The sequence below is a fragment of the Vulpes lagopus genome, chromosome 12 (assembly GCF_018345385.1).
Source record: "Vulpes lagopus strain Blue_001 chromosome 12, ASM1834538v1, whole genome shotgun sequence".
Lineage (NCBI taxonomy): Eukaryota > Metazoa > Chordata > Mammalia > Carnivora > Canidae > Vulpes > Vulpes lagopus.
Genome location: NC_054835.1, coordinates 47,767,947 through 47,795,612, shown reverse-complemented (window position 1 = coordinate 47,795,612; position 27,666 = coordinate 47,767,947). Strand labels below are relative to the sequence as shown.

At 55.5% G+C, this 27,666-nt stretch overlaps 1 protein-coding gene across 1 annotated transcript in view; it reads left to right on the top strand.

The window, feature by feature from the left end:
• The first annotated feature begins 3,493 nt into the window (after positions 1 to 3,493).
• Positions 3,494 to 27,666, top strand: part of CACNG4 (calcium voltage-gated channel auxiliary subunit gamma 4) — a 58,151-nt gene continuing 33,978 nt past the window's right edge. Inside the window, exon 1 of the mRNA XM_041723980.1 lies at positions 3,494 to 3,758. Within this exon, the coding sequence (XP_041579914.1) occupies positions 3,539 to 3,758 (220 nt within the window). The 5' untranslated portion in view covers positions 3,494 to 3,538. The remainder of the gene's footprint in view (positions 3,759 to 27,666) is intronic.

The window sequence follows — 27,666 nt, the reverse complement described above, 5'->3', positions numbered from 1 at the left end:
GCTTTGTCTTCACAGCCAAAGTAAAACCAAGAATTGTGGTAATTACCCAAGTGATCCGGTGAGAGGGAAAGAAACTAGTTTGTGTTGAAAAAGGATGGCTTTGAAGGACGGGTCCCAATATCTCCACCTGCTCAGCTGTCCACAGAGGTGGTAATACGTGTGACGATTTGTCCCCTCCCCCAACAGTAGACCTTACACTGAGCGGCTGGCTCCCCAAGGGGAAATGCCAAGTGTCCAGCCTTTCCAGAACAAGACCAACCCAGTGCCTTCTCCTGAGCAAGCAAAAGACACATTCCCTCCCTCGGATCTGGAAATGTCACATGGGAGAAACTCCAGGGACCTCAGGCAGCAGTTAAATACTGCCATTTAGAGTTCTCTAATCCGGCTGAGCAGAAATTTCCAGATTTAAATTGTGCTCACCCAGGCATGATGAACGGTCTCAGACAGTCTTGAGTTTGCTCCAGCTCCCTTCACTGGCGGTCAAGTCCTTATTTGACTCCACAGTCTACACCCTCGCAACCTCCGAACTAAGCACGGTTGCCAGTTGGGTGTTCACAGATAGAAAGGCAAATAGCCAAGCCCCATTCGAGTTCCCTTCCCCCCCAAATCAACAGGTAATGTGTAACAACACAGTCAAGCAGCACTTGACAAGGACAATGAGACGGTTTGGTGCCCTGGAAAAATTCTGGTCGTCAGGATCTGAGCTGAGACCTTCCAGGTGTGAGACCTTGAGCAAGTTACTCAACTACCCTGTGCCTCAGTTTCCCCAGGTATTGTAAGGGGGATAACAGTGAGAATAACAGATGATGTAATAACATATATCCGCTAGACAGTGTCTCTCCTTCACTGTCTCCCACAAAAAGTAGAAAAGGAAGCATTTACTACTGATTCCGCAAATGGTTGCTAAGTGTATGGTGTGCAAGGCTACTTTATTGGATCCTCAAAACCATTCTGAAAGGGGCACTTGGAGAGGTGTCTTTCTCTTGGGTGGTTCTAGCTTGTCCAAGATCATCTGCTAGTGAGTGGTGGAGCCAGCATGAGATGCTGACATCTCGGCTCCTACTCCAGTGCTGTCTCCTCTCCCAAATGCTCCTTGGATTGCTGGTGGGAGCTGGCCCAGTCGGGCTCCGATGAATGAAGATTTCTGTTTTGGGATTAACCCGAGGATCGAGGATCCCTAACTTGGAAGAGGGTCACTCCCCAGACCTAAGAGCAGATTGAGGGAAGCCACTCACCCCTGCTCCATCCCACAGATAAATGAGATCCATTTATCTTGCTTCCATTTATTTCTCTCAAAGTCCCTGAGAAAGACTGTGAGCAGGACAGGGTGGAAGGGATGCTCCCAAGGGACCCAGATGCTGGTTCAGGATGTTGGTTTTCATATCATATTTCGTGGGATCTAGGTTTCCACTCACAGGAGTGCTCTGGGGGCTGGGTGGGCAGATACAGGTACACTGGGTCCCTATTTAACCAGAGCAGCGCCAGCTCTTACCTGCATGGCTAACTGGTAGGAGACCTGGTTTGTTTATGCTGAGCTTCTGTTTAAGATTTAATTTGAGGCAAAGATCTGCTCAAAAAAAAACAGGAAAGCTTGAGATCTACCTTTCTGGGTGCTTCTGAGGACAGTTTATCCTTGTGGCTATTAGGGACATACGAAGGCAGCCCTTTTCTGAGCCAGAGCAGGCCATCTCACATCTGGTGTGCGCCTTCAGGCATACGCTGGGCACCTGCCGTGTGCAGAACGGGCGGCAGGTGCTTGGAAGTAAAATATAGGTGACAGCTCTTGTCCTTTGAAACTTTGGGGAGGCATGAAGACACCCCCAAAGGCAGGAGAAGGAGCCACAAATATGAACTAATGCAGCCAGTCTGGTCCTTAGGCTACATTATCTTGGAACTTATTTATATGCTCTATTTCCCCCAATCAGAGTATAGTTTTCCAGGGGACAAGAAACATCTTTCACTCTCCAAACGTTCCTTCAGCACTTAGCACATGCGTGGGACATGAGAAAGGCTCCCAATCTCACAGAAGAGAGAGACCAGTAGTTCTAGCACGAGGTCATTAATTTTCCTTGGGTAGTGGGGACCAGGGAAGGTGCTAGAAAGGAGGTGAAATTCAAGCTGGCTCTCGCCAAGAATATAGCAGCTCTCGGTAGGCTCCCTTCACTTTCCTGGGGGTCCAGGGCAGCAGCCCCAGGACAGTCACCCGGGATGCCAACAGGACCAGCTTTGGGGAGGGCGGAAGGGAAGCCACCTTGGACGTCCAGGTGTTGGTCTCTGCGGGAACCTGCGGGAGGGAAGAGTTTGGAGCTGGGTTTTGAAGGAGAGGGAGCCTGCGCTGGCTCCTTGGAGAAGGGAGCGTGTCCAGGTTGGGATCGTGCCAGCAGCAAAGGCAATTAAGTGAAGCCAGCGGGGCTCGAGGCAGAGGCTGGCAATAAAGGGACGGAGGTGAGGGAAAGCCAGTCAAGCTCGAGTGGAGGGAAAGGCGAGAAGAAATCGAGGTACTCAAGAGGGAGCTGGGAGCGAGGGCTGCGGTGTTTGAATCCAGCACACTGGGGTGCCCCTGGGCTCACAGTTACAGACCATCAGAAATACAGAAATGGAGGGGAGCCCCCTTTTCAATGAAAACCTCACCACTCCCCTGCCAAACAGGGATTCTACGTTCCTCCCGAATGACCTCCGGCGGACATCCCTCTTCTCCCTGGACCCCAAAGTCTGGGTCCCCTGGAGGAGCCGGCGGGGGCGGAGGGGGGCAGGAGCAGTCCGCTGGGGGAGGGAAGCGGCCGGGGCCGGCGTGGCCTGTGGCGACCCGCATCTGGGGCGTCTGGAGCCCGGACCTGAGCGCTCCAGCGCCAGCCTCGCCTCCAGCGCGCGGCCAGGTGAGGGCACGGCTGGTGCAGGGGGGATGGAGGGGCTCCCCGCGCGCACACGCTCCCCAGAGGGGAGTCGGCAGCCGGGGCGCCCTGCCGAGCTGGGTGGGAGCGGGGATGCTGGCTGGCACCGCGGCTCCCCGCCCGCCTCCCGGGAGCCCGCGCCTCGGCTTCCTGCGCTCGGAAGCTGTGAATGAGCCCGGGAGAGGCGGGGGGCGCGTGCGGGGGGGCGCGTGCGGGCGGGCGCGGAGGGGCGGGGCGCGGCGGGGCGGGGGCCGAGGCGCGGGGCGGCGCCGGCAGGAGCGGGGCGCGGGCCCGGAGCGCGGCGGCGGCGGCGGCGGCGGCGGCGGCGGCGGCGGCGCGGAGGGCGCGGGGCGGAGGCGCGGGAGGGCGGGCCGAGAGGGAGGAGCCCCCGCCGCCGCCGCCAGCCCGCCCGCCGGCCCGCGCAGCCCTCACTCGCCGCCGCGCCTCGGAGTTCGAGCCCCGGCGGCGCCCGAGCGCAGGCACGGCCGGGGCGCGGGGTCGGAGCGCGCAGCGCGGCGCCGCCCCCCGCCCCCGGCCCTCGGCCCTCGGCCCCCCGGCCCGGCGCCCCCGGCGCGGCGCGCGGAGGGGGGAGGGCGGGCGGGCGCGGCGGGCCGGGCCGGCGGGCGGCGGACTATGAGGCGCCCACCATGGTGCGATGCGACCGCGGGCTGCAGATGCTGCTGACCACGGCCGGCGCCTTCGCAGCCTTCTCGCTCATGGCCATCGCCATCGGCACCGACTACTGGCTCTACTCCAGCGCGCACATCTGCAACGGCACCAACCTGACCATGGACGACGGGCCCGCGCCCCGCCGCGCCCGCGGCGACCTCACCCACTCGGGGCTGTGGCGGGTGTGCTGCATCGAAGGTACGGCCGGCCCCGCCCCGCCCCGCGCCCGCGCCCCGCGCCCGCGCCCCGCGCCCCCAGCCCCGCGCCCGCGCCCCCAGCCCCGGCTCGCACACGCGCGCACACGCACACGCACAGCCTGCCCGGGCCGCCGGCGGGGACCGGGTGGGCGCGGCCCGGCTCCGCGCGACACACAAAGGAGCCGGAGCGGGCGGGCGGGTCCCCTCGGGCCGATCCCGCGAACTCCGCGCACACGCACTCGCACACCCCTCGCACACGCACACGGCGAAACACGCGGAAACTCACACGGGCGCGCGTGCGGCCCGAGGCCCGAGCGATCCCGAGGGTGGAGGCTGGCGCGGGGGCGGGAGGAGGCTGGGCTGGGGGAGCGGCCGGGGGAGGGGAGGGGAGGGGGAGGGGTTGCTTGGCAACCGGTGTCTGTGCGATTGCTATGGGAACTGGCCATCCTGGGGCGGGCGGCCGGGGGCGGGGAGCGCCGGGGCCGCTCCCCGCTAGCTCCAGCCGGGGCCGGGGGTGGGGGTGGGGGCGGGGTGGGGGCGGGGGCTGGGCTCCGGGGCGCGGGGCCGCGGGAGCCTGCCGCCGCCTACTCTTCTGCGGGGCCCCGGCCCGCTGCTCCCTGCTCGGTGCGGAGGGAGGGGTGCGTCACCGAGGCTGCCCCCCACTAGGGGAGCACGCCCTGGCCCGGGTGCCCCCGCAGGGAGGCCGCGGGAGACCTGGGCAGGACACCCGAGCGCGCAGGGCCCACCCGCGAACCCGCAACTGCCTGGGAGGGGCGTGGCCGCCCCGTCGGGGCCGGAGGGGCGGGGCGCTGCGCCCCCCGGACGCGCGAGGGTGCATCCCGGCGGAGGGCGTAAGCTGGGGGTCCCTCTGCGGCCGGGATGCGCGTCCCGGGACCGCGGGGACCGCTCCCTCCGCGGCAGGGGCCCGCCCGACTCCAGCGCCTCGCGCCCGCCCCGCTGCGGAGCTGGAGTGAACAGGTGGCTGGTCCCAGCCCGGGTGTGGACGGGCCTGCCGCTGGGTCCCGGCTTTCAGACGCGGGAAGGGATGGGGCAGGTTGGCGGAGCGCTGCTTTCGGATCTGGTCGCACAGAGTTTCCTCTTTTTCCGTAACCCCCCCCCCCCGCCCCGCGCCCCGGGTGTTAACTCCGCCCCTCGGTTACTCGGGTTTGCTCCCACACACCAGCCTTCCCGACTGCAGGTCCAGCTCCTGCAAATAGTTCAGCGGGGTCGGAGCTTGGTGACGGCTGGTGGGGAGCCCTTAAAGAGGTGGCCCTTTTTCTGGCTGTATTTGGAGTCATCTAAAAAGAGGCTTTGTAAAGCTGGGTCGGCTCGGCGAGCTTGAACTTGCTCCCTTCTCTTCCTCCTAGACTCGCTCTCACGGGAATCCTGCCCACCTCTGCCTCCCTCCCTCCACCCTCCCCGCCCCCCTGCCCCTCCACACACACACACACACACACACACACACACACACACACACACACCCTCTTCCCAAACGAGGCTGCCTTGCCCTTTGCAATTTGGGCTTTAATGCCAGGGCTAAGTGCAGTCTTGGAGGAGCGGGCATGTGCAATCAATAGTTTGGGAAACACAGCCACACAAAGGATCAGTGGGCCCACGATCACACCCTCCTTTTTTCTTTTGAAAAACATCATTTTTGGTGTGCAATTGCTCAGATCACGAACACCTACTCTTCTCATCTGGAGAATGTACCCACGTCACTACCTGCCACAGCACCTGAATTAGACACAGAGCAGGGGCTGCAGAGCCCCCATCTTCTTCCTCAAAGGCTCTGCGTGGCACAGTAAAGTCATGCCGCTGTCACCACCCAAATGCACACGTGGACCCCAGGCCTTCCAGTTTCCCAGTGGAAATCGGAACTAACTCCTCCACGGCAGCAAGCCTGGCCTCTGCAGAGCGGCTCAAATGCCTCCTTTATTAATTCCTCATCCTAATTAGGATTGATGCTGCACTTAGCATCTTGCCAGCTGCCTCGAGCCGTTTGCACTCGGTGTTCATCAAGAGAGCCCCAAGCCGATCTGGGCAGCTGGCTCCGCTGGCAGAGGGAGGGTGGGGAATTGCCATCTGGGGGACTTCACCACAAGAACTGAGCTGCCTCTGCCATCCCCCCCACCGACCTGAGCTCAGGGGTTCTGAGGGCCAAACCAGGCCACATCCAAAAGCTGGAGCATCCTCGGACCAACCCGGGGCTGGGAATGCTGGTTCAGGATTCCTTGTTGTGGCTAGCATCACCGTGACGGTCCCTGGACTTGGGTGGAAACTGCCGCTTACCTCAGAGAAGCACAATCTCCTGACTTCGGCGATGCCTCCACCTGCCAGTGAGGGTCCAGGCCGGGACCCCGACAGCACAGTCATCCCAAGCCCTTTCCTGGGGGCCTGGTCACCCCAGTGTTGGCCTTGAGTGTAAAATGCATGATTTCCACCTGTTCTCTAACAGAGTACCCCAAAGCTTTACATGGGTGGTGGAGAGATGAAAAGATCAAGCCTCTGGGCTGATCCTGGAGAAATACTGTGCCAGGCCGCTAACAAAACACTGGTTGTGACCATGGGAGTCCGAAGGCTTTACTGGCAACTCAAAAAGCAGTGTTTCAGATCATCTCCCATCAGTGATGTGGCCAGGCAGGGAGAGCCCAGCCCTCTGTGTACTTAGGGCATCCGTGCAGTCCGACAGGCCTGCTCCCAGCCTTGGCAGGGCTACCAGCACCCCAGCCCCTTTCTGCCCCCCCCAAAGCCAGGTCTCCCCGCTTCGCTCCTCTGTCCGACAAGTGTGCAGAGCCTGTGCCTGTTCGCACATGCCGCGTTCACGACAGCTCTGAGAGGATGCTGTCTTTACCCCTGTCTGCAGCTGAGGATGCAGAGGCTCAGAGAGGGTAAGGCACTTGCCCAGAGGCACCCAGGTAGGAGGCTGCTGGGCCAGATTTGAGCCTTTGTCTCACTACAAAGCTCTTCCCACCATGTCATCCTGCCCTTTCCCAAACAGCTTCTGGGTTGCCATTAAAAATAGAACCAAGTACTTGACTACCCAGTGGAGCCTAGCTCTGGGGTTGGGCTGACAGCAGCATGAAGGCATTCAGAAGTGAGAATGCACAAGTGATGCCCAAATTGCATAACATACTCTTTCTCTCCTCCCCTCCCCTCCCCTCTCCTCCTCTCTCCCCTCCCCTCCTCATCTCTTCTCTCTTTGTCTATTTCTGCCTCTGTCTCTGTTTCTGTCTGTCTGTCTCTCTCCTTCTACCACATTCTGGACTAGCCCGTCACTATCACATTCGGCCTCCTGCTCTCTCCCTTCCCGGAACCCCACCTCATTCTTTCTTTGTGCCTTTGGTGACACTCAGCCCAAGGCTAGGGACATAGAAAAGAAGTAATACCATCTTTGTGGACTTTTGTATCATAAGTATCACCAACCAGCATTTGTCCAGTCTCTAATCGTTTTGCAGTTAGGCAAGCTACAGAATGCAAGCAAGCATTATGGGAACATGTGCTGTGTGCTGGGAACAGAAGACCTCGTGTAAACACAGGAGGGGAGGAGACTGTGGGCCCAGAAGGCAGCAGCTTATGTCAGGGTGCCAAAGCCCCCAGGGCCACTGTTAGCTCTGGAGTGTTCGCTGGGGCCCCTGGGGGATCCCTCATGGACCCACCTCCCTCACCTGGGCAGCACCTCTCACACCAGTATACCCAGGCTTCATTCACACCATGGCACACAGAGAAAAAGAAACTATTAGTACTGCAGCCTGGGGCCGGGGGAAGAGAGGACAGCCATCAGGGACTACCCAGGGGCTGCAGCTGCTGGGGCCCAGTGGCCCAAAGGCCTGGGGACGGAGCTTACTCCTCCAGGACACTCGGAACCCTCTCCTAGCAGGTTCCAGGAAGCTCTGCCTTAAACCATGCTCCCCACGGAGGACCGTTCAGAGACGTTTTGATTCAAATAACATCCTTTCCTCACCCACTCCACTCCAGGCACTGGACTGGGAACTTTTCCTGTCCGTGTTGGCTTTCATTTTTCTCTTGCAATAACTCATAGACAGCCTGTCCAGTCAGGCGTAGGTGGGTGACAGCAGCCAGAGCAGGCCTCCCCCAGCTAGTCACCTCACCCGCCGGCTCTCCTTTGCCCTCTGGTGTTGATAATAACAGCCATCACTTAGTGAAGACCTTCGTGCAGGTCTACGTTAGTTCATGTAATTGTCAACAACACTTCAAGGTAAATATTAATTATCTGCCTTTCACAGATATAGAAGATGAGGCGTAAGATGGTCCCAGCTCTTGAGTACTACAGAATGAGCTTGGCTTTCCACCAACCAGAGGATTTCCTTTATTTGAACCACACAGATTTGAGAAGGGGCAAGTGTGGGGGTTGTCTTACTCAGTTGAGGCTGCCATAACAGAATACGATAGGGCCAGTGGCTTAAGCGGCATTTATTTCTGAGAGTTCTGGAGGCTAGAAGCCCAAGATCCAGTGCCAGCCAGTCTGGTTCCTGGTGAGAGCCCACTTCCTGGCTTGCAGGTGGTCGATCCCCTTCGCGCTGTGTCCTCGCAGGGCAGAGCGTTGGCTCTCTGCTCTCTCCTTAGAAGGGCACCAATCCCATCATGAGGACCCCCCCTCCAAGTCCCCATCTAAACCTTCTCACTGCCCCCAAAGCCCCCCTCCAAATACTACTGGGGTTAGAGCGTCAACATCTATGAAATTCGGGGGGACATCGGCATTCAGTCTGTTACAGGGGTGCTCTCCCTACCTGTGCCTTCTCCCTAACTGGTGCTCACTCTGTAGACATTCAGGAAGGGACCCTGGCAGTCCCTTCTCGTGTCTACTTTTCCTTAATGCCCTGCTGTGTTCTTCACTGCTTTCTCTCTTCTTATAAGAAAAATCCAGGTCCTTTTAGCTGGACCCCGCTGAGTGAGTGAGGAGAAGCTGGGGATCTCAGTGGTCTGATTTAATGACCTCACCACAGAGCCGGCTTTGGAGGACCCCCATGTGAGAGGCTTCAAAAGGCTCTGTAGGAAAGCAACAGCTCTTTATTTATTATTTTTTTAAGATTTTATATATTTATTTATTTGACAGAGAGAGCAAGCACGGGAGGCAGAGGGAGAAGCAGGCTTCCAGCTAAGCAGGGAACCCAATGTGGGGCTCGGTCCCAGGACCCAGGGATCATGACCTGAGCCAAAGGCAGATGCTTAACTGACTGAGCCACCCAGGTGCCCCAGCAGCAGCTCTTTAAAATAATTCTCCTGGGTCAGTCTCCTCAGATGGGGAGACTCAAGATTTTCAGGCTATAGTCACAGAAGGGCAGAGAAAGAAGAGACCTCAGGTCATCAGATCCAGAGTCTCAGAGGCGGGGGAGGCAAAGAACTGCATAGCCCAACTGGCGCTGTGGAAGAGAGCCGGGTGGGCCTCTGTTTCCTCATCTGAAGGTGAGGCCTAGATGATCTGGAACATTCCTCCCATTGCTGACTATCTGCCACACAAGCCCCAGAGAGCCCTCTGCCCCCCAGCCTCCAGAATGAATCAGGTTCATGAGGCCACAACGTGGGCTAGCAGGGGGGCGGGGGGTGGGGATCCTGCAGCTGGAAGAACCTCTGAGATTACTTCTTTCAATGGCTCTCAACCTTTTTTCTGCTAAGACACACATGTAAGGGCTATAAGTCACCGATCTGCCGGGCCTGCTTCTGTTCATTCATTTATTCATTCATTCATCCATTCATTTATTCACTGTTCCGCACGTGCTCACGGAGCACCTGCTCTGTGTCAGACGCGCGAGGCTCTTAGTCACAGCGGTGGGTGAGACTGACTCCCTGTTCTCCTGGAGCCATCATTTTCATGGGGTAGCTGACGCTTCCAGGTACTGATGAGGGTTAGGATGGAAACAGAGCGGGGTATGCTGGGAGGGGCTGGGGAGCGCTGCCATCGGTCAAGGGGACAGGAAAGAGCTGTTGAAGGACTGGAGGAGGATCTTCCAGGAAGAGGAAAAGGCAAGCTGAGGTCCTGAGGGGACCACCCCTTAGGGGTGCTGGTGAGGCTTGGAGGTCAGGCTCAGGGTCGTTGCTTTGAGGAGCTTGGGGCAAGGGGGCAAAGTGATCGGGTTTATAATTTGAGAAGAGCCTCTGGCTGCAGGTGGAGAGTGGAGATTCTGGAAGGCAAGGGAGGCCATCAGGTCATCCAGTCTGGTCATCGTTGCAGGGGACCAGCCTGGAAGCCAGGGGCTAACTGGCGGCAGCAGCGAGGGGGAGAAGTGGAGAGAAGGACAGGCAGGAGGAGGTGAGGAGTCAGGGATGACTGCCTGGGTCTGGGGGTACGACAGCCGCAAGGCTGGGGGGCCACGTCTGAGTGGGGAGCAGGATTGGGAAAGGAAATCAAGCACGTACTCATGGGGGTTCCAGAGTTTGGGGGTACCACCCCACATGCCCACTGCCCAAAGTCATGCTGAGAAGAGCTGAGGAGGGGACTTCAAGAGGACCACACTAAGTCATCAAGGTTCCCCAGTGTTTGGATTCATCATCAACTGCCCCTCACGGCAGGACAGGGTTTCTCAACATCAGTACACCAACATTTGGGGCTGGGCCCTTCTTTGTGGTTGGGCCTGTCCTGTGTGCTATAGGATGTTGAGCAGCATCTCTGGCTTCTTCCTACTAGAAGCCAGGAGCATCCCCCTGCTGCTGTGACAACCCAAAATACTTCCAGACGTTGCCAAATGTCCCCTTGGCATGTGTGGGGTGCAGGTATAGGGGAAAGGCAAAATCAACCCCTAGTAGAGAATCATTGCTCTAAGAGAAGCATCGTTTTGGGTGGGTGGGGGGCAGCTCCACTCTTTTCTCTTTCCTTCAAGAAAACGTATCGTGGGAGCAGCTCCACTCGCAGGGCGGCCTGGCATCTGCTTTAGGTGACTGGTGGCATAAGTGGTGCTCACTTCCATTCCCGTCTTAGGAGTACTGAATCGCAGATGACCCGGCTCACCCTGCCTGTGACACCCCAGCATGTGTCCACACTGGGGGTGGGGCTGCTGATGTGACCCGATCCTCACACTCTGCAAGCAAAGGAAACTCAAGGCTGGAGAGGCAAAGTGACTCACCCAAGGTCACACAGCTCGTTTGTGACAGACCCGGGAGCAGAAGGGGGTCTGGGGGCTGCCTTGTGAGGGCTTCCTTGGTGCAGCCTCCCCTCAGGCGGGCACCGGGCAGAGACTGGGCAATGAACAGCCACCGTAGTAGGAGAAGTAAGCAGCAAGAAATGCAGGAGGATGAAGGGAGCTCATTCCCTCTGGGCCTTTCTCTGCCACCGCGCATCAGCTCCATCACAGTTAACCCGCAAACACACACTCAGAGAAGCAGCCCCTGGCTCCCAATAAGGACACGTGTGCACGGGCCAGCTGCCTGGGAACAGCCTCAGTTAGAGAACACGCTGGGGTGCTAAGGCTAGGGCCCCATGCCCAAGCTCCCCCTCCCTCCACCCCACAGTTCTTGCTTTTCAGCCCCATGAAGTTCTGGGAGGTGCTGCATGAGACCATCTCTTCTGAACTGCAAGCCAGGACATGGCAGCAGACGGGGGAACGCTGCTTTTCTAACGTAACAATTTCTTTATATGAACAACTTTTCAAAGCTGTGAAAATGACATCGCATGATTTTACTCTTTTTAGTTCTTCTTCTCCCTCTAACCAAAAAAGAGAGAAAGGAAGAAAGGGACAAGATAAAAACAAACAACAAAGTAGGGGAGGCACTGGGATGGAAGTAGAAATAAGAGCAGGGAAATAAGATGATGGTCGGAGTCCGATTAGCGCACAAAATGCACGCCGCCAAGGCCGGCCGTGTTGCTGGAGATGGGCCACATGCTTGCCCCTGGGCTTCCCGGGGCTGGGACAGAGACGAGAGCCTGACCCAGTGTGAGGCACCCAGGGTGCACCTGGTAAAGGACATCACTGCTCAAGAGACGCCGGACTGTCTCCGATACAGAGGCCTGGGAAAAATGTATTCCCTGTCTCCTTCTGTCACATTAAAATAGACTCTGTTGAAAAGGCAGCATGCCAGGTGGCCAGGTGTTGAGTTCAAATCCCAGCTTTCCCAGGTAGCTGTGCAGCTTTGGGCAGGTTACTTAACCTCTCTGAGTTGTCGTTCACGTGTCTGGAAAATAAGATAATGAAGCAACAAATGCGAAAGTGCCCAGCGCACTCCTACAGAGCAGGTGCTCCCCAAACCGAATGCACGTTCGGACAACACTGGGGGGACTCAGGACTGCATTTGGCCCCTATTCTAGCAGGTTCCCGAGTGTAGGCCGGGAGCCAGATGAAGGTAGCTGCCATCCTAGAGCACACAGGGGCTGTGAGGAGGCCTGAAGGTCGTCCATCACCCCGTAGCCATCCGGGCAAGGGCTAGACATCCTTGCCCCTTTGCATTTCAAGGGCTCTGTGATACCTCTGCAGTGTCAGGACAGGGCTGGGGGGCGCCAGATGACCCTCCAAGGGAAGCTCCAGGGTTTGTGCAAAGCAGACAGGTCCTCCCCTGGGAGACACGAGGCTCGACTGGCTGGAAGACGGCAGACTGTGACTCCATACCCAGCCTTGGCACAGGCCTCCCTGCCCTCCCACTCTCCTGGAGCCAGAATGGGACCTGGGAGCCGCCCTCTTGGGGTATGGGGTTGGAAGGGTCCTCTGATTGTTTTTTGCTCACCTAAACATCAGGATCTTTCACCCCACTTTACCATCCCCCTGCCCTGACTTCTGTCCATCCTTCTTCAAGCCAGCCTCCCCCACGAAGCCACCCCAGCTCCTTCCTTGGGCTCCTCAAGAATTTATGCCCCAGCCCCCAGCCCCCAGCCGCAGAGCTAGTGCTCAGGCTTATAGGGCTTGGGGTTTTAACTGGAGCTGCTCTCACCCTTCCCCTACCTGGCCTGCCCCATGCCCGCCCAGGAGGACTGCAGACCTGGAGTGAGGTCCCTCCTGTGGCCACATCAACCCTTCTGTGCCTCCTGCCACACCAAGCCCATGGAGGCAGAGGTACCCCCAAGTGCTATGAGGTGTCCCTCCTCTTCCCTGGCCATTCCCCACTCTCTGAAAGTGGGGAAAGGTCCCAGGGAGTTAGTTTCTTTCTTTCTTTCTTTCTTTCTTTCTTTCTTTCTTTCTTTCTTTCTTTCTTTCTTTCTTTCTTTCTTTCTTTCTCTTTCTTTCTTTCTTTTTCTTTCTTTTTTTTTTTTTTGAGATTTTTATTTATTTATTCATGAGAGACATAGAGAGAGAGAGGCAGAGACACAGGCAAAGGGAGAAGCAGGCTCCCTGCAAGGAGTCTGATGTGGGACTCGATCCCAGGACCCCGGAATCATGACCTAAGCCGAAGGCAGATGCGTCACCGACTGAGCCACCCAGGTGTCCCATGCCCTGGGGATTTCTTGACTCCGGCGCAACTCCAGAGCCTGGGAGAAAACCCAGAAACGGAAGTTGGTCGGCCTCCCTGGCTCCCCCGCCGTCCCTCTCTCGGGCACCTCCTGGCCCCTGGGGGGAGAGGCAGGGCTGGATGCCCACCCCAGGGCACTCTCCCAGCCCCCACTAGCCCGCACCCAAGTGGCAGCATCAGACGGCCAACCCTGAAGTCACATGGACCTGGGTTGGAGTCCAGACTCCTAACTTCTCCTCCATGGTAAGGTGGGGACATCATCAGATGTCCCTGGGATCATCTGGAAGGTTCTGTGAGAAAACCTCATGGTTTTTTGCACAGGGTCGTGTGCAAAATAACCTGCGAGGTGCCTGGCATCTTGTAGATAGATAGTCAAGGCCGATTTGCCTTCTCCCTTGTCCATGTTTCTGGAACCTTGGAAATTTTCCCAGGAGAAGAAGTTGTCCCACCCTTACAGCCAACTTGAGCAGGCCCCAGGTCAGCTCACTGGGCCCAGGGCCTGGGAATGGAGGGCTGAGCGTCTCCGGGGATGTTCGGGCCGGTGGAGAGCACGGTGCTATGTCATCACCTCTCGGAGGCTGAACCGCTCTGAGTGGCTTCTGGGAACCGTAAAATCAGAACCTGACTGAGGGCTCTCAATTAGGAACTGAAATAGGGTCTAGCACCCAGGCAGTGCCCGGGGCAGTGATGGCCACCCAGGCCGAGGGTGCCCCCGTCCCATTTCCTGGCACCCACTGAGGCTGCCGCTGTGAACTCAGGTGTGGCGGGATCTGGGCTGTGATAGAGGGGGACGGGGTGCCTGGGTGTAGGAACATCGCAACAGGGGTCAGGAGCCCTGGGCCTGGTCCCAAACCTGCCACTGACCATCTGACCTGTCCTCTACTTATCCCTCAACCTCCTAGAGCCTCGGTTTGCTCATGTGGGAAACTGACACATGATACCTGTCCTTCCCTCCATCCTCCTCTCCACCCTCCATCCTCTTCTATTCTTCATCCCTTTATCCTGCCCTCCTCCCTCTCCCTTCCTCTCTCATCTTTCCTCTCTCCTTCCTCCCTCCACCTTCCTCCCTCCTCCCTCCTCTCTCGTCTCTCCCTCCACCCTCCTTCCCTCTTTCATTCCTCCTTCTTCCATCTATCTTTCCTTCCTCCTCTTCCCCCCGTTCTTTCTCCTCCTTCCCTCTTCCCCGCATCCTCTGTCTGTCTTCCCCATCCCTCTGTCCCTCCCTCCCCCCCCAGAGTTATGTGACTGTGCAGTGAGAAGGTACTTGGGAAGCTGCCGGTAAGGCACAGCGGCCGCTCCCACGGAGGCACTGCACAGAGGACAGGACCTCAGGCTGCCTTTCTTGGAAACACTGTTGGCTCGGCCTCTTTTCACCCTGACACCTTGGCAAGGAACCACATGCAGGCAGTGGCCTCACATGTCAGACGTGCTGCTGCTGGCCAGTGTGGTCTCTTCTCAGGAGAATCAGCCTCGAGTCATCTCCCACCCACTCGGGGCTTAGCTCAGCCTCCAGCAGACACTGCCCAGCACAGTGCTGACCACCGCAGGAACCACTTTCCTGCAACAGCCCTCCCCAGCCCTGCCAGCTTCACCCCCGAACACACCCCCTGCTTCCCCCCCACTTCTCTACACCTGGCTCCCAGCCTCTGTCATCTCTCGCCCACATGCCCCAAGCAGGGTCCTGACTGGTGTCCCTGCTCTCTCTCCTGCCCCCCACCCCATGCCAGCCCTTCACACAGAAAGATCTTATAGAAATATAATCAGATGACCTCATTCCCCAGCTTGACACCTTTCAATGGGACCACAACCCATTTGTGATAAACTCAGGCTCATTCCCTGATCTGCGAAACCCTGCAGATATGGGCTCGCACACCTCTCTGACATCTCCCACTGGGAGCTTCACTTTCCAGAAAAAGAGTCAGGGAAGGTGATATCTGAACCAAATCCATGTGATGGTTAATAGGATGGGGGCTGGTAGAGGGTGGGGGGTGGCCAAAGAGACATTTTTTTTTTTTTAAAGATTTTATTTATTTGAGAGAGAGGGAGCATGAGTAGGGGGAGGGGCTGAGGGAGAGGGAGGAGCAGAATCCCTGCTGAGTAGGGAGCCCTACATGGGGCTCCATCCCAGGACCCCAAGATCATGACCTGAGCAGAAGGCAGACCCTTAACCAACTGAGTCACCCAGGCACCCCGAGACATGCATTTGAATCCTGCTCTACCCTGCGTTCTCTGCAACCTTGGACAAATTCCCTAGCTGCTCCGAGGCTCAGTTTTCACATCTATAAAATGGGATACAATGATAAACACCCCCCTAGGCAGTGGAGCCATTCCCTAAGACACAGAACCAAGGAGGAGTGGTCTAGGGGGACTGGAGAGAGAAGAGCTGGATTTCAGATGGGCTGAGTGCACAGACTGGGGGACCAGGCTCCTCTGCAGGGATGAGACAGGGCAGGCCCAGAGACAGATGTGGGAGTCAGCTGCTGGATGGATGAAAACCAATCCCCCTTGTGATGAGATGTCAGGCCGTGAATGTTGAACCCCAGTGCCTTCGGTTCCCCCCGGAAAAATGACACTGTGGCATTTGTATTTTCTGAACCAAAAGTAGGTAAAAAGCAGGCAGCAGGTTTTCTACTGTTGTCCAAGGTGTAAGAGGTACTATAGGAGGTATTATTGAAATCCTGATTTTGGTATTCCTAGTTTGTTTGAGGAGGCGGCAAGGCAGAGGAGAGATGCACACAATTTAAAATCAAGACTGTTCTAGAAAAATCCAGACCCCATAACAGGTCATGTGTGAAGGATATAAAATGACTATTGTCACCAGGGCTGTACTCATGGGCCAAAGACTTGTGGGCTTGAACCCTGTCTATGCATTCAGTGCTCTGCTGTCACCATCTTTAAATTCTTCATCATTTTTGAACAAGAGGATCAGCCTTGCCATTTTGCTCTGGACCCCATAAATGACATAGCCTCCCCCGCGTGTCCTTCTGCCCAGAGCAGAGCCTTTGATGAGAAAAGCAGGGCGGGGAAGCTGGTGCTGGGGGGCCTGAGCTTGCCCAGAAGTCCGTGGCTGGAGTGGGGAGCGGAGGTGGGTACTGGTTGCAGACCTCACCTCTCTCGTTTTTGTCCAAGGGCTGCCCCCAACTCTACCCAAGGCCCGAGGCTGCCTTGGGAAGCAGAATTACTTGAAACTCCGTCACCATTAAGCATTTCTGGGGTGCCTGCTGAGTGCCTGGCTTCGCCCTGGCGAAGTGCATCAAGCTCTCGGGGAACTTACCCTCTGGTTCCGGGGTCCGGGGAACCCAGAGGAGACAAGAGCAGTGTCTAATGCAGCGCAGGGCGTGGAGAGCAGGGGAGCACAGCGGGCTGTGGGGTGCTGCTCCTGGGGGCTGTACCAGGTCCTGTCTCATAGGGTGGCCGGGAGGATGCGGAGGGAAACCCATGCAGGGTTCCAGGCCCATCTGCTTCGCCATAGACTTGAAATACACAGGCTGGACCAGTGGCCTCCTGGGGGGGATGTGGGGTGGGGGAGGTGGGCTCAAATCCCCAGGGGAGTGGGGTTGGAGCCCAGTCTCTGCCTCCTGCTAGCTGTGGGGCAGCCAGCCAAGCATTTCATGGGATCTGCGGAGCCTCAGTTTCCCTCTCTGCAAAATGGGATGTTAGCGACACCCCACAGCCCAGATTTGCTCACTGGAGGCGGGATGAGCTATGCCAGGGCTTAGTTCGAGCCGGGAACAAAGGGCCCAAAGCCTGGTAGTTACTGTCCTTTACTAAGCCAGAGAATGCCCTGCCCCTGGGCAGCGGGAAGGGGTCCCACCCGTGAGGACAGGTGTCAGAGGAAGGGCGGCCAAGCCCCAGCCCCAGCCCCAGCCCCAGCTCCAAGCAAGGGAAAGCACACGGGGCCCCGAAGACTCCCCGGGGACATCTCAGGACACCCAGGCTCCCTTCCAGGGGCCGGCCAGTCCGGCCAAGGCCGTGTCACCGGCTCATCTCTGCCGTGCGGCGGTTGGGGGGGCGCTCGCTTCCGGGCCTCGCTCTGAAAAGCCCCGATAACAAGCGCACATTGACGGCGGGTCCCCCTGGGCGAGCGCGCCCTTCCCGGCTCGCATCTGAGCCCTCGCCCGAGACATTTTCTCGCTTCAGCAATTTGGCATGTCATACAAAGGGGCTCTGATTTTTCCTGATGTCCGACTCCTCTTGCATGAAAAATAGCTTTTGTTGTCTCTCTGCCCACGGATTCCTGCGTGTGAGTCAAGGCCAGATGCCTGGTGGGTGAAGAGTCCCGTTGGCCCAGCCGCGTGCAGGGTCTCCCTTGCACCACCTTGGTGGCCCTTGTGGCCCGTGGCCCCGAGGTTCAGTCTCTCCAGGAGTTGCCTGCTGACCCCCGCCTTCGCCCTGGTCACCCACTTGGTGGCTGGGTCCCAGGATCCTCCTTTGGGTTGTAGCCACTCCCACTGTCCCCACCATCAGCACATCCCGAACCCATAGGTGTCCTTCCAGGGGCGTCCTGCAAACCCCAAATGTTCTGTCCTTCCTACCTGGCAATCTGTCCTCCCTTCCTTGCTTTCTGCCCTGTATTCCTGTTTCTCCCCCTTGCCTTTGCAGCCTGCCATATTCCAATCACACAAACCCCCTCCGCCTCCTGTTCAAGGCCGACTTTTGAAAGTTCTTGAGGCGCTTAGTGGATAAAAATGTATTAAGTCTGTGATTATTAGAAGGTTTATTAAACATAGGGAGAATTCTATTAAGTAGCAAATTGAGTGAGTCAAAAACCCATAGATGTGGAACCTCTAAAGGTCATCTGGTACAAAATAGATGTGAATATGGCTACGATTATTCTGTGAGGCCCGAAAATAAAAAATACTGGAAGGAAATTCACCAAAATGTTACAGTGGTGGTCGTGGGAACTATATGTGATTTATTTTGTCTCCTAAGTTTTGCAGATTATTTGTTATGGGGGGGGGGGTGGATATAGAAACCTGATATTTAAGTTTAGAAAGCATCAAGGCCAGTCTCCAGTCCTCAGGCGGATAGTGGGGTGTGTAAGTCCATTCAGCGTGGACGGTGTTTGTTCTCTTTATTCTTAATGCCTCCAGGAACATGCTCCCCGGCATCACGCCCAGTCACCTTATGTCAGTGTTTTATTACAGGCCACCCCTGACTTATAACCAAATTGATTCCTGGATGAGAGCCTCTGTGAGCCATCCACAGTCGAAGTTTTGTTTCCTGTAAGCACAATTTACACACTGGGGTTCCATTCCTAGAAATCCATCTCACACCTTCAAAGTACCCAAACTGACCACAAAAGTAAATGCAAAGAAAATAAAACCCAGATAGACGCCCTTACAAACTTTTATCACGTATGTAAAACTAAGTGCTTCAGATAAAAGCCACATCATGAAATGTTCCTTTGGGAGAATTCTTCTGCCTGAGTCAGACTGGCCAACATCTCTCAAAATGCAAAATCGGTGAAGTTTGAACAGAATTTTCTTTTCTTTTTCTTTTCTTCCTTTTCTCTTTCTTTTCCGAAAAACCTCCCTGGGCAAGTTTAAGCATGCTCCGTTGCACCAAAAAATCCCCAGATGGGGCTTTCAAATGAAGGGTTCTTCTGTCTCAGATTTTTTTTTTCCGTTGCCAATTCCCTTCGTGTAAATTCTTTAGAAAAAGTCTTTGCGTGGCGACTGCTGGAGGAAAGGCGATTCCCACTGTGACTTGTACCAGCACCACTTTGCTCTGGGGCAGCGAGTCGGCTGACCCTTCAAATGCCAAGCGATGCTGAGTGGTCATCGCCCAGGGGTCCTGGTGGCCACATGCTCCTTAGTGCTGCTCTCAGCTGGCTGCAGGGTCTCAGCTAGGGGAGCCAGACAGGCCACCGAGCAGAGGAGGACGTGAGGTCCCAAGGCCAGTGGCTGCGACAGAGACACCCGGTCTCAGACTAGAGGGCTCTTCCTTGATTCCATCAAAATCGCTGTACCTCTGATGATAATGTTTGTTCCTTCCCGTTCAGTCTTTCCTGAAGATGAAAACAAAGCACTCATCTTTGGCCTTAAAAGCCCTTCATGTTCTAGGAAGTGGTGTTGATGTCCTCCCCTAGTTCTCTCATCTCGGAAAGATCGGGAAGGAAATTTACCTGGTTTGGGGTTTTGTTTGTTTTTAAACCTGGTTGTTTTCTCTAGACCGTTTCTGGCTTTTAGTCTTCAAGCCTTCGTGATGTGCTTGCTGGTACCAAGGACCCTGGGGGTGGGGAGGCCCGGGGTCCGGAGACCCACTGGACACCCTCCCCGCTGATCATAGGTGGATTGTTGAGTTGCCCATGGAGTTGGTAGGTGCCCGGGCCAGGGGTGCCCGTGTTCCCCTCCACCCTCACCTGCTTATCCATCCCACACTCTCCTGCCCACTTTTTTGCATAGGATCCAAATGACAAAAATTAAAAAAAAAAAAAAAGAATGAATATCTAGTAAGTACTCACTGTGTACCAGGGACTAAATGTATTATTTCCATAACTTTCCATATGTTAGCTCATCATAATAACAGCTATGATTAAATACTATTTAAGTAATTATCAGGTATATTATAGAGGGGGGGAGAGAAAGAGTGAGCTAACATGTACATGGCACTTACTATATGCCAGGAACCGTCCCAAGCACTTTATATATATTTAGTTAATCCTCAGCCTCCCTGTGAGGTGGGAACTGTCACTACTTCTACTGTATAGATGGGGAAACTAAGATACGGAGAAATTAAGTAACTGGCCCAAGGCCCCAGGGCCAAGTGGTGACAGTGGCATTCAAACCAGGCAGTCTAGCTCCCCACCCCTGCTCTTCTTTGCGAGCTGTGATGGCGGAAGCTACAACTTCTGAAATAGCTAACGTGCAGGCACTTGGTGTAACTCCTCTCCTCTTTGCAGCACCCCACGAGCAGCACTTCCCTCGTGGGAGGTAGAGATGCTAAGCAGGCTCCCCAGCCCAGATGTAGGCCAACACGGATGCCCAGGTGTCTGCCTCCAGAATTCATTCCCAGCTCTTCCGACAGCCCCATGCGAAACACTGTCCCATGCCTGCTGCATGTCGAGGAAGAGAAACAGCCTTAGTCTCCCTGAGGAGAGGCCGGTGGGCGGCTCTGTGTCCTGCAAATATCCCAAACTGTCCATAATGACCCTAGGAACCCAGGGGCCAGAATGCAAGCTCCTGTGCTGCTGGTGAGGAGGTGGGTGGGGGGTCCAGAGAGAGCAGGACGTGTCCTACAGGTGCCAGCTCCGTGCTTGCCGGGTGCTGGCTGTGAGCCAGGCTGGCACGGCAGGCTTCTCGGAAGAGGTGGGCACAGCATCGTGACCAGAACAGTGCACGATGCTGGGCTCTGAGTCTGACTCATGCAGCCCGCAGAGGAGAGAGTCTGCTGTCAGACCGAAGGCGGCTCTCAAGATCGGGGCTCTCAGCAGAGAAGGTGAAAATCATTCTGCTCAAGACAGCTCCTTTAAGGAGGCATTAACCATCCATTTCAAAGCCCCAGAACCCACGTTTTTGCAGGGGAGGCCACCTGCCAGCACACTTTCACACCCAGATTCCAGTTGTTGGCATTCACGTGCTAACTCCCACCTCACGAAAAGCATAGGATAGAAAAACAGAGTCTGATCATACTGGATGCTTCCATTCATATCAAGTTCAACTGCAGACAGAACTAATCCAGGGCGATGGGAGTCAGCGGCGTGGCTCCCCTCTGTGGAGAATTGACTGGAAGGGGGCAAGAGGGAGCCCCAGGCGTGTGTGTGACCATGTTCTATATCTCCATCTAGATGGTGGTTACATGAACGTAGACATCTGTTCATCAAGCTGCACTCAGGATTGGTCTCTGTGTTTTATCCTCAGTAAAAATGAAATCAGACAGGGCACCCGGGTGGCTCAGTCGGTTGAGTGTCTGCTGTTGGCTTAGGCTCAGGTCATGATCTCAGAGTCTTGGGATCGAGTCCCAAGTGGGGGTCCGTGCTCAGCCCTGAGTCTGCTTGAAATTCTCCCCCTCTGTCTCCCTCTGCCCCTCCCTTGCCCACACTTTCTCTGTCTCTCCCTCTAAAATAAATTTTTAAAAAATTAAAAACAGACAAACACAGGTTGGGGTGACAAGGACCCCCAGGTGGCCTGTCACCGGCCCTCACCTGCCACCATCCATCCCCACCTGCTGGTCGTGTTTTTCTTGGTTCCAGCCAACCCCGCAAGTGCTCATTGAGAACGAGCACCTAGCCCCTGTGCAGTTCTGAGGACTCAGTGATTCATTCATTTTATTCTTCCATCCAGCAATGAATTTTGCATCCAGCCTTTTGGGAGCACTGCTTGGCCAGGTAGAGGAAAAAGACGTTCCTGTATCAGCAGGATGCGTGATTGGGAGCTCATGAGACCTGCCCCTCGAGCATGCCTCCCAGTCTGTAGTCTCTCATGGAAAAACTCTCTCCACCTCCCAGGGATGTGGGTTCTATTCGCCTCCGATGGTAGATAGAGCAGGGGAGGCAGAGTCTGACTTGAACTTGCATGGAGCACTATTCTGGTCACGATGCTGACCCTCCTCCTCTGAGAAGAGTCTGAGCCCACCTCAGGGCTGCTCTGGTTGTTGGGCCAGAGTCTGTGCTGGCAACGAGCTGAGAGCCCCTCTCACCCCACACAGGCCTCATCCTTGTAGGGATGCTCGCCTAAACCCAACGCACCTGCGGAACAGAGGCCGGTCCTAAGGGTAGCAGAAGCTTGGCATGTTTTGGGTGAGAGGGTCTGGCCCAAGGGCCTAGAATGACCTTGCTTCTCTGAGATCGTTCTCTCTCAGTCAGGCAACTGTGATTCTCAGAGACCTCTTGTCACCCTGCCTGGGGGAGCCAGCGCCTCCAGCTCTCATCCTGTCCTGTGCGCCCCCAGGGCCCCACCAGCATTTCTGAGTCTCTATTCAAATCCATCAAAAACTGAGAATTTAAAAACCAGACCCCAGACTGAGTCCTGGGCACTCAGATTATTCATTCATTCAGCAAACGTTTATGAGTGCCTGCTACTTAGCCAAGCAGTGTTCGAGGTGGTGAGAAAAGTTTCCTTCCCAGCAGCGGGGGGAAAACAGAGAGTGATTCACATAACGATCATATGGCCTCAGAGGACAATAAGCAAGAAAAATCAGGAGGGTGGCCGGGGAGGGCCCCCTGGGAGGAGGTGAGGAAGCGAGCTTCATGGAGATCTTGGGGACAGTTGTGTGGGGCAGAGGGGACAGACAGCAAGCGTCACAGCCCTGTTAGAGCTTACCTGAGGCCTGAGTGGCTAGAGCAGGGAGCAGGAGATGTCGGTCAGAGAGGGGACTGTGGCCACCAGGAAGGACCTGGCCTTTTACTCTGAGGGAAGAAGCGCTGGAGAGCTTGGGGCAGAGCCCTGACAGCTTTCACCTAGGTTCCAACAGGATCCCTCTGGCTACCATGTTGAATAATGTGGGGACTGCCCTTGGCTTGCTCCTAAGTAGGTGGGGCTCTGCTGGGATCCTAGTCATGGCCTATCAATTCCGGGGAGGCCTGACTTCTATCAGTCTGAGGAAGTCTGGGAAGGCTTCCCAGAGGCAGTGATATGGGCTATGTCTTGCAGAATGTGGTGGAGTCTACAGTCAGGGTGCCACTGAGCCTACAGAGGCACGTGCCTTATTCATTTATACATTTGTTCCCTCGTCTGTTCATCCTTTAGCAGACATTTTATTGAGCCACCTGGGTGAAAAACAGAGTCCAGCCCTGTTCCTGGAGGAAATTAGTGCCCGGCAGGGAGAGGAGAGAGAGCGAGACAGCCAGATCCATTACAATTCCATGTGGAAGTGTGATGATAAATGCAAGCTCAAGGAGCTGTAGTCTGGGTGGGGAGAGAGGGCCTCTGAGGCATAGGAGGTGGACAGAGGCGTCTTTCTAGACAATAGATCATCTGAGCCTGTTTTGAAAGATGAACATGAGTTCAGTAAGAAAATGAGGAGGGGCGCTTGGGGGGCTCAGTTAATTAAGGATCCAACTCCGGATTTCGGCTCAGGTCTTGATCTCAGGGTCGTGAGACGGAGCCCTGCATGAGGCTCCGCACTGAGTGTGGAGCCTGCTTGAGATTCTCTCTCTCTCTCCCTCTGCCCTCCACCCCCCCTCGTGGCTCTATCTCTAGAAAAAGAAAAAGAAGAGAGAGAAGAGTCAGAACACCAGCGCAGGCAAAGTACAACACCTGCATTCAGCCACCCAGGCATTCCATAGTTACCGAGTCCTGACCGTGTCCCAGGACCTAAGTGAGCCACTGGGGATGCACAGGACACAGGGTATCTTCTGGAATGCTGAAGAAATTTGGGACCACTGAAACAAAAGGCCCAAAGGAGAGAAGGCCCAGGAGCAGGGGTTGAGGAGAAAGGCAGGGCTGGAAGTTGAGTCCCTCACTCTGTGCTCGGGAGCCTGCATTTGGCCCTCCTGGCAAGGGTTGCTAGTGAGGGGTTCCAGCTTCTGACTTGTGTCTTGAGAGCTCACTGTGGCTCTACTACAGGGGATGGAACAAGGCTGGGAGCAGAGAGACCTGTTAGGAAAATACTAGAAAGGTCCAGACCAGGGTGATGGGCCCTAAATTAGGACAACAGGATGGAGCAAAGAGAGAGTGGGTACAAGCTCCACCTTAGAGACTGACTGGATATGGAGATGCAGAGGGGAACCCATCACGAGAGGGGGCAGGGAGGTAGATGGTGTGTCACCAAGCAAGACAGGACCCCTGGGAGGACAGCTGGCTTTGAGAGTGGGGCTGCCAAGGACACAGAGAACAGGCACATGCAGGGAACAGCAGGGCCTTTACAGGTTGGACCAGACCCTACAAGACTCTCCTGTTTTAGCTGATTTCTTCACTATTTAACTGTCCCCATTTTGCACACGGGGAAACCAAGGCTCAGCGAGTTGCAGTAACTGACCCAAGTGGCAGGGCATGTAAGCGGCAGAGCTGGCACTGAGATTCGCATGTAGGAGCCTGGATACCACGCGCCTGACCTCCGCATGGAGAGGTAACCCTAGGAAGGTCCTCAGCCCCTGGATGCAGATGAGAGCCAGGAACAGCTCTTGGGTGGTGAGAAAAGCCATACAGGCTGCGACCTGTTTCTCAGCGAGATGTAGGTTACTCTGCACCCCAAGATCTCGTAGGTGTAACCTCAGTTGTGTTTCCTGGCAGGCTCGCCTGTGGCAGCTGGCCCCTCCACCCTAGTCATATCTCCACCCTTGCAGCAGAGAGAACATTGCTGCCCGCTTACTGTCTAGAGACCCCTCGCTACCAACACTCTAGAGCTAAGCCCTAGCAGACCCAGAACACAGAGACGAGCCACGCTGCTCCAGTATGGGTGAGCCTCGAAAACATGCAAAGTGAAAGAAGCCACCCACAAAGCTCAGGCCACCGTAACAAAGTGCCACACCCTGGGAGGCTTGAACACCAGACATTCCTTGTCTCACAGTTCTGGTGGCCAGAGTCCAAGATCAAGGTGTGGGCAGGATTGGTTCCTTCTGACCATGTGAAGGAGGGAGAATCCGTTCCGTGCTTCTCCCCGAGCTTCTGCTGGCAATCCTTGCTGTTCCTTGCCTTGCACATCTCTTTCTTCGTCTTCTTGTGGCGTTCTCCCTGGGTGCGTCTGTCTGGGCCAAAATCTTCCCTCCCTATAAGGACATCAGTCAAGTCAACTTGGGGCCCACCCTCATGGACTTCTTAACTGTATCTGCAGTGGTTCTTTCCAAACAAGATCACGTTCTGAGATCCTGGAGTGTTAGAACTTCAACATGGGAATTTGAGGAACGAGGGGGTTACACAATTCAGCTCTTCACAGCCTCATACTGTATTATTCCATTTATACGAAACGTCCAACACATTCATGGAAACAGGAAACAGAACAGCAACATTAATGGTTGCCAAGGGCACAGGGGAGAGGGGAACAGGAGTGACTGCTTAATGGGTACGGGGTTTCCATTTAGGTTGATAAAAACACTCTAGAACTAGGAAACAGGTTTAGGAAGACTAGGTAACTTCCTGAGCCCAGCTAGCTACTAAGGGGTTGAAATGAGATTTGCTCCAAAGCTCGTATTCTTTCCGCCACAACTGGGTTGGAAGGGGGGTTTCTCCTTGGGCGAGTTAGCTAAGTTCTCTGAGCCTCATCTTCTCTGTCTACAAGATGGAACCAATAGATCATCCTTCTGGTCCACCCATGTGAGAATTCAAGGAGATAATGCATGAAAGAATCACTGGCACCTTCTACATGTTTAATAAATGGTTGTTGTCATCACTCTTTCAGTCTGGGTCCATCCAAGAAAAACAAAAGCCACTCTATGTCGTTCAGACTGAGGAAATTTAATAAAGGGAACTGATTTCCTGGGTGAGAGAAGAGCTGAGAAGCCAAACAGGAGAATCATCAGGCGCCCAGACGTGAGCAACAAGAGGAAGCACCTTCCAGCCTTTCGGTAAAATGAAAACAAGAGAAGGTGGTTTTGCCAGAGGCCGGCCCATCCAGCAAGTGTGTGGATCATGGAGGAAGCCGGGAATGCAAAGAGAAAGACTTTCCAGAAGGAACTGGACCCCTGGAGAAGATGCAGTAGCCGCCACCAACACTGTGCAAGGAAGGGAGGGAGAAATACCCTGACTTTCCCCTTCCTTGTGTCTTCTCATGTTCCATCAGAACCTCCTATTGGCCAAAACTGCCCAGAAGCCAGGGGCAAGGGAGCCTGGGAAATGTAGTTCCCTGGGATACAGGGGTACTCTCAGCTGCCTGTGGGGTGGTGAGGAGTGTTTACTGTTGGTCTGTGTGTGCTGGTTCACATATGACACCTGCCTGCTGCAATTGGACATGCCCCTGGCCTGTGCAGGACACAGGTGTGCACCCTACGGATGTGTGTGCCCTGTGGCTACACCCTACGGATGTGTGTGCCCTCCCTTTTGTGTGCACAGGCATGCAACCCCACACGGTATGGCTACAGAGTCGCCCGCCGGAGAGGACACAACTGACTGTGTGAGTCCCCATGCACCAGCGCCCAGAAGCCTCTGGAGCCGCATCTGCTTGCAGCCCATCCCTTCCCGTGGCCATGGTGGAAGAACCACATTGGATCACAAGCATCAGGGCTCAGAGTGGCTCGGCCGATCTGGTCAGCTGAGCCACCGGGCAGATGCACTGTCCTCCTCCACTGCCTTTAGCAAAAGGGAGCATAGAGGAACTGGGAAGAAAGAAGGCCCCAGAATCTGCAGCACCAGCTTTTCTTTGAAGTGAGGAAGCAACTTTTACTGTCTTCCCTAGAAATTCAGCTCCATCGTCAGGGATTTTTCGGGCATCTGCCTATTGCCTCCGCATGTAGCCTGGCCTCCTGCAGGGCCCACCTCCTGCACCTGCCCCCTTGCCTCCCATCACCTCCATCATTCATTTGGCTCTTGCATCTTGCTTCGAGACAGCACCTGAGTGGCACATGGTCTCTGTGGCCCTCCAGAGAGGTCCAGAACATCATTGCAGGGATACCTCCCTTGGGCCAGAACACTGCAGATATCCGTTGGCAGAGGCTTCCTGTTTCTGGTTCCATCCCATTCAGGGCACTGAAACAGCTGGAGAGTTGGGTAAGAAGAGAGGAGGGTGAGGGTCTTTGGCATTGGGGTGTGATGGGAGTGGTATTGTGCCCCTAGAAAGATATGCTGAAGTCCTACCCCTGGTATCTGTAAATGGGACCTCATATAGCAATAGGATCTTTTCAGAGGTAACCAAGTCAACCAAGTCTGTGGCCCTGCCCCACAGACTGGGGCCCTGGGACAAGATGAGAGATGCACACAGGGAGAAGGTCCCGGGTAGGTGGAGGTAGAGATTGAAGTGTTGCTGCTACCAGCCGAGGCATGCCAAGGATTGCAGGCAAACGCCAGAAGCAAAGAGAAAGGCCTGGAAGGGCTCCTTCCCTGGGTCTTTCAGAGAAAGCAGAGCCCTGTTGACACTTTGACTTTGGACTTGTGGCCTCCAGAACTACGAGAGAAGGAATCTGAGTCCTCCTCATTTGTTGTACTTGGTTGCAGAGGGCCTGGAAGCGAATACGGGGAAATTAATTCAGCCTTGCCAAAACCCACCAAATTAGCCAGCCTCCTGGAATGTTTCTCACGTCACACTCCGAGAGTGGGTAACCTGAAATAAAAGAAATGTGACTTTGTTAGCAACCGTGCGTTGAGAGCTCACTTTGTAGGCTGAGAACGAGTCTGCATCACCCCAGCAAACCCTCCCACCAACCCTGTGACGTCGGTACTGTTATTGTCCTCGCTCACAATTGAGGAAACTGATTCGCAGGGAGCTGAAATGATTTTTCCAAGGCAACGTGAATATTTTTATTTCTTTCTGGGTCAATGGCTATTTTCAAGACCGGACTGAGCTACCGAAGGCTACGTGGACTTGTTTAGATGAGAAACATATGAGTCTGCGAGGCTTTTCTTAACAAATTACCACAAGCTCAGTGGCTTACAACAACACAGATGTATGATCTCACAGTTTCCGTGGATCGGGAGTCGGGGCCAGCC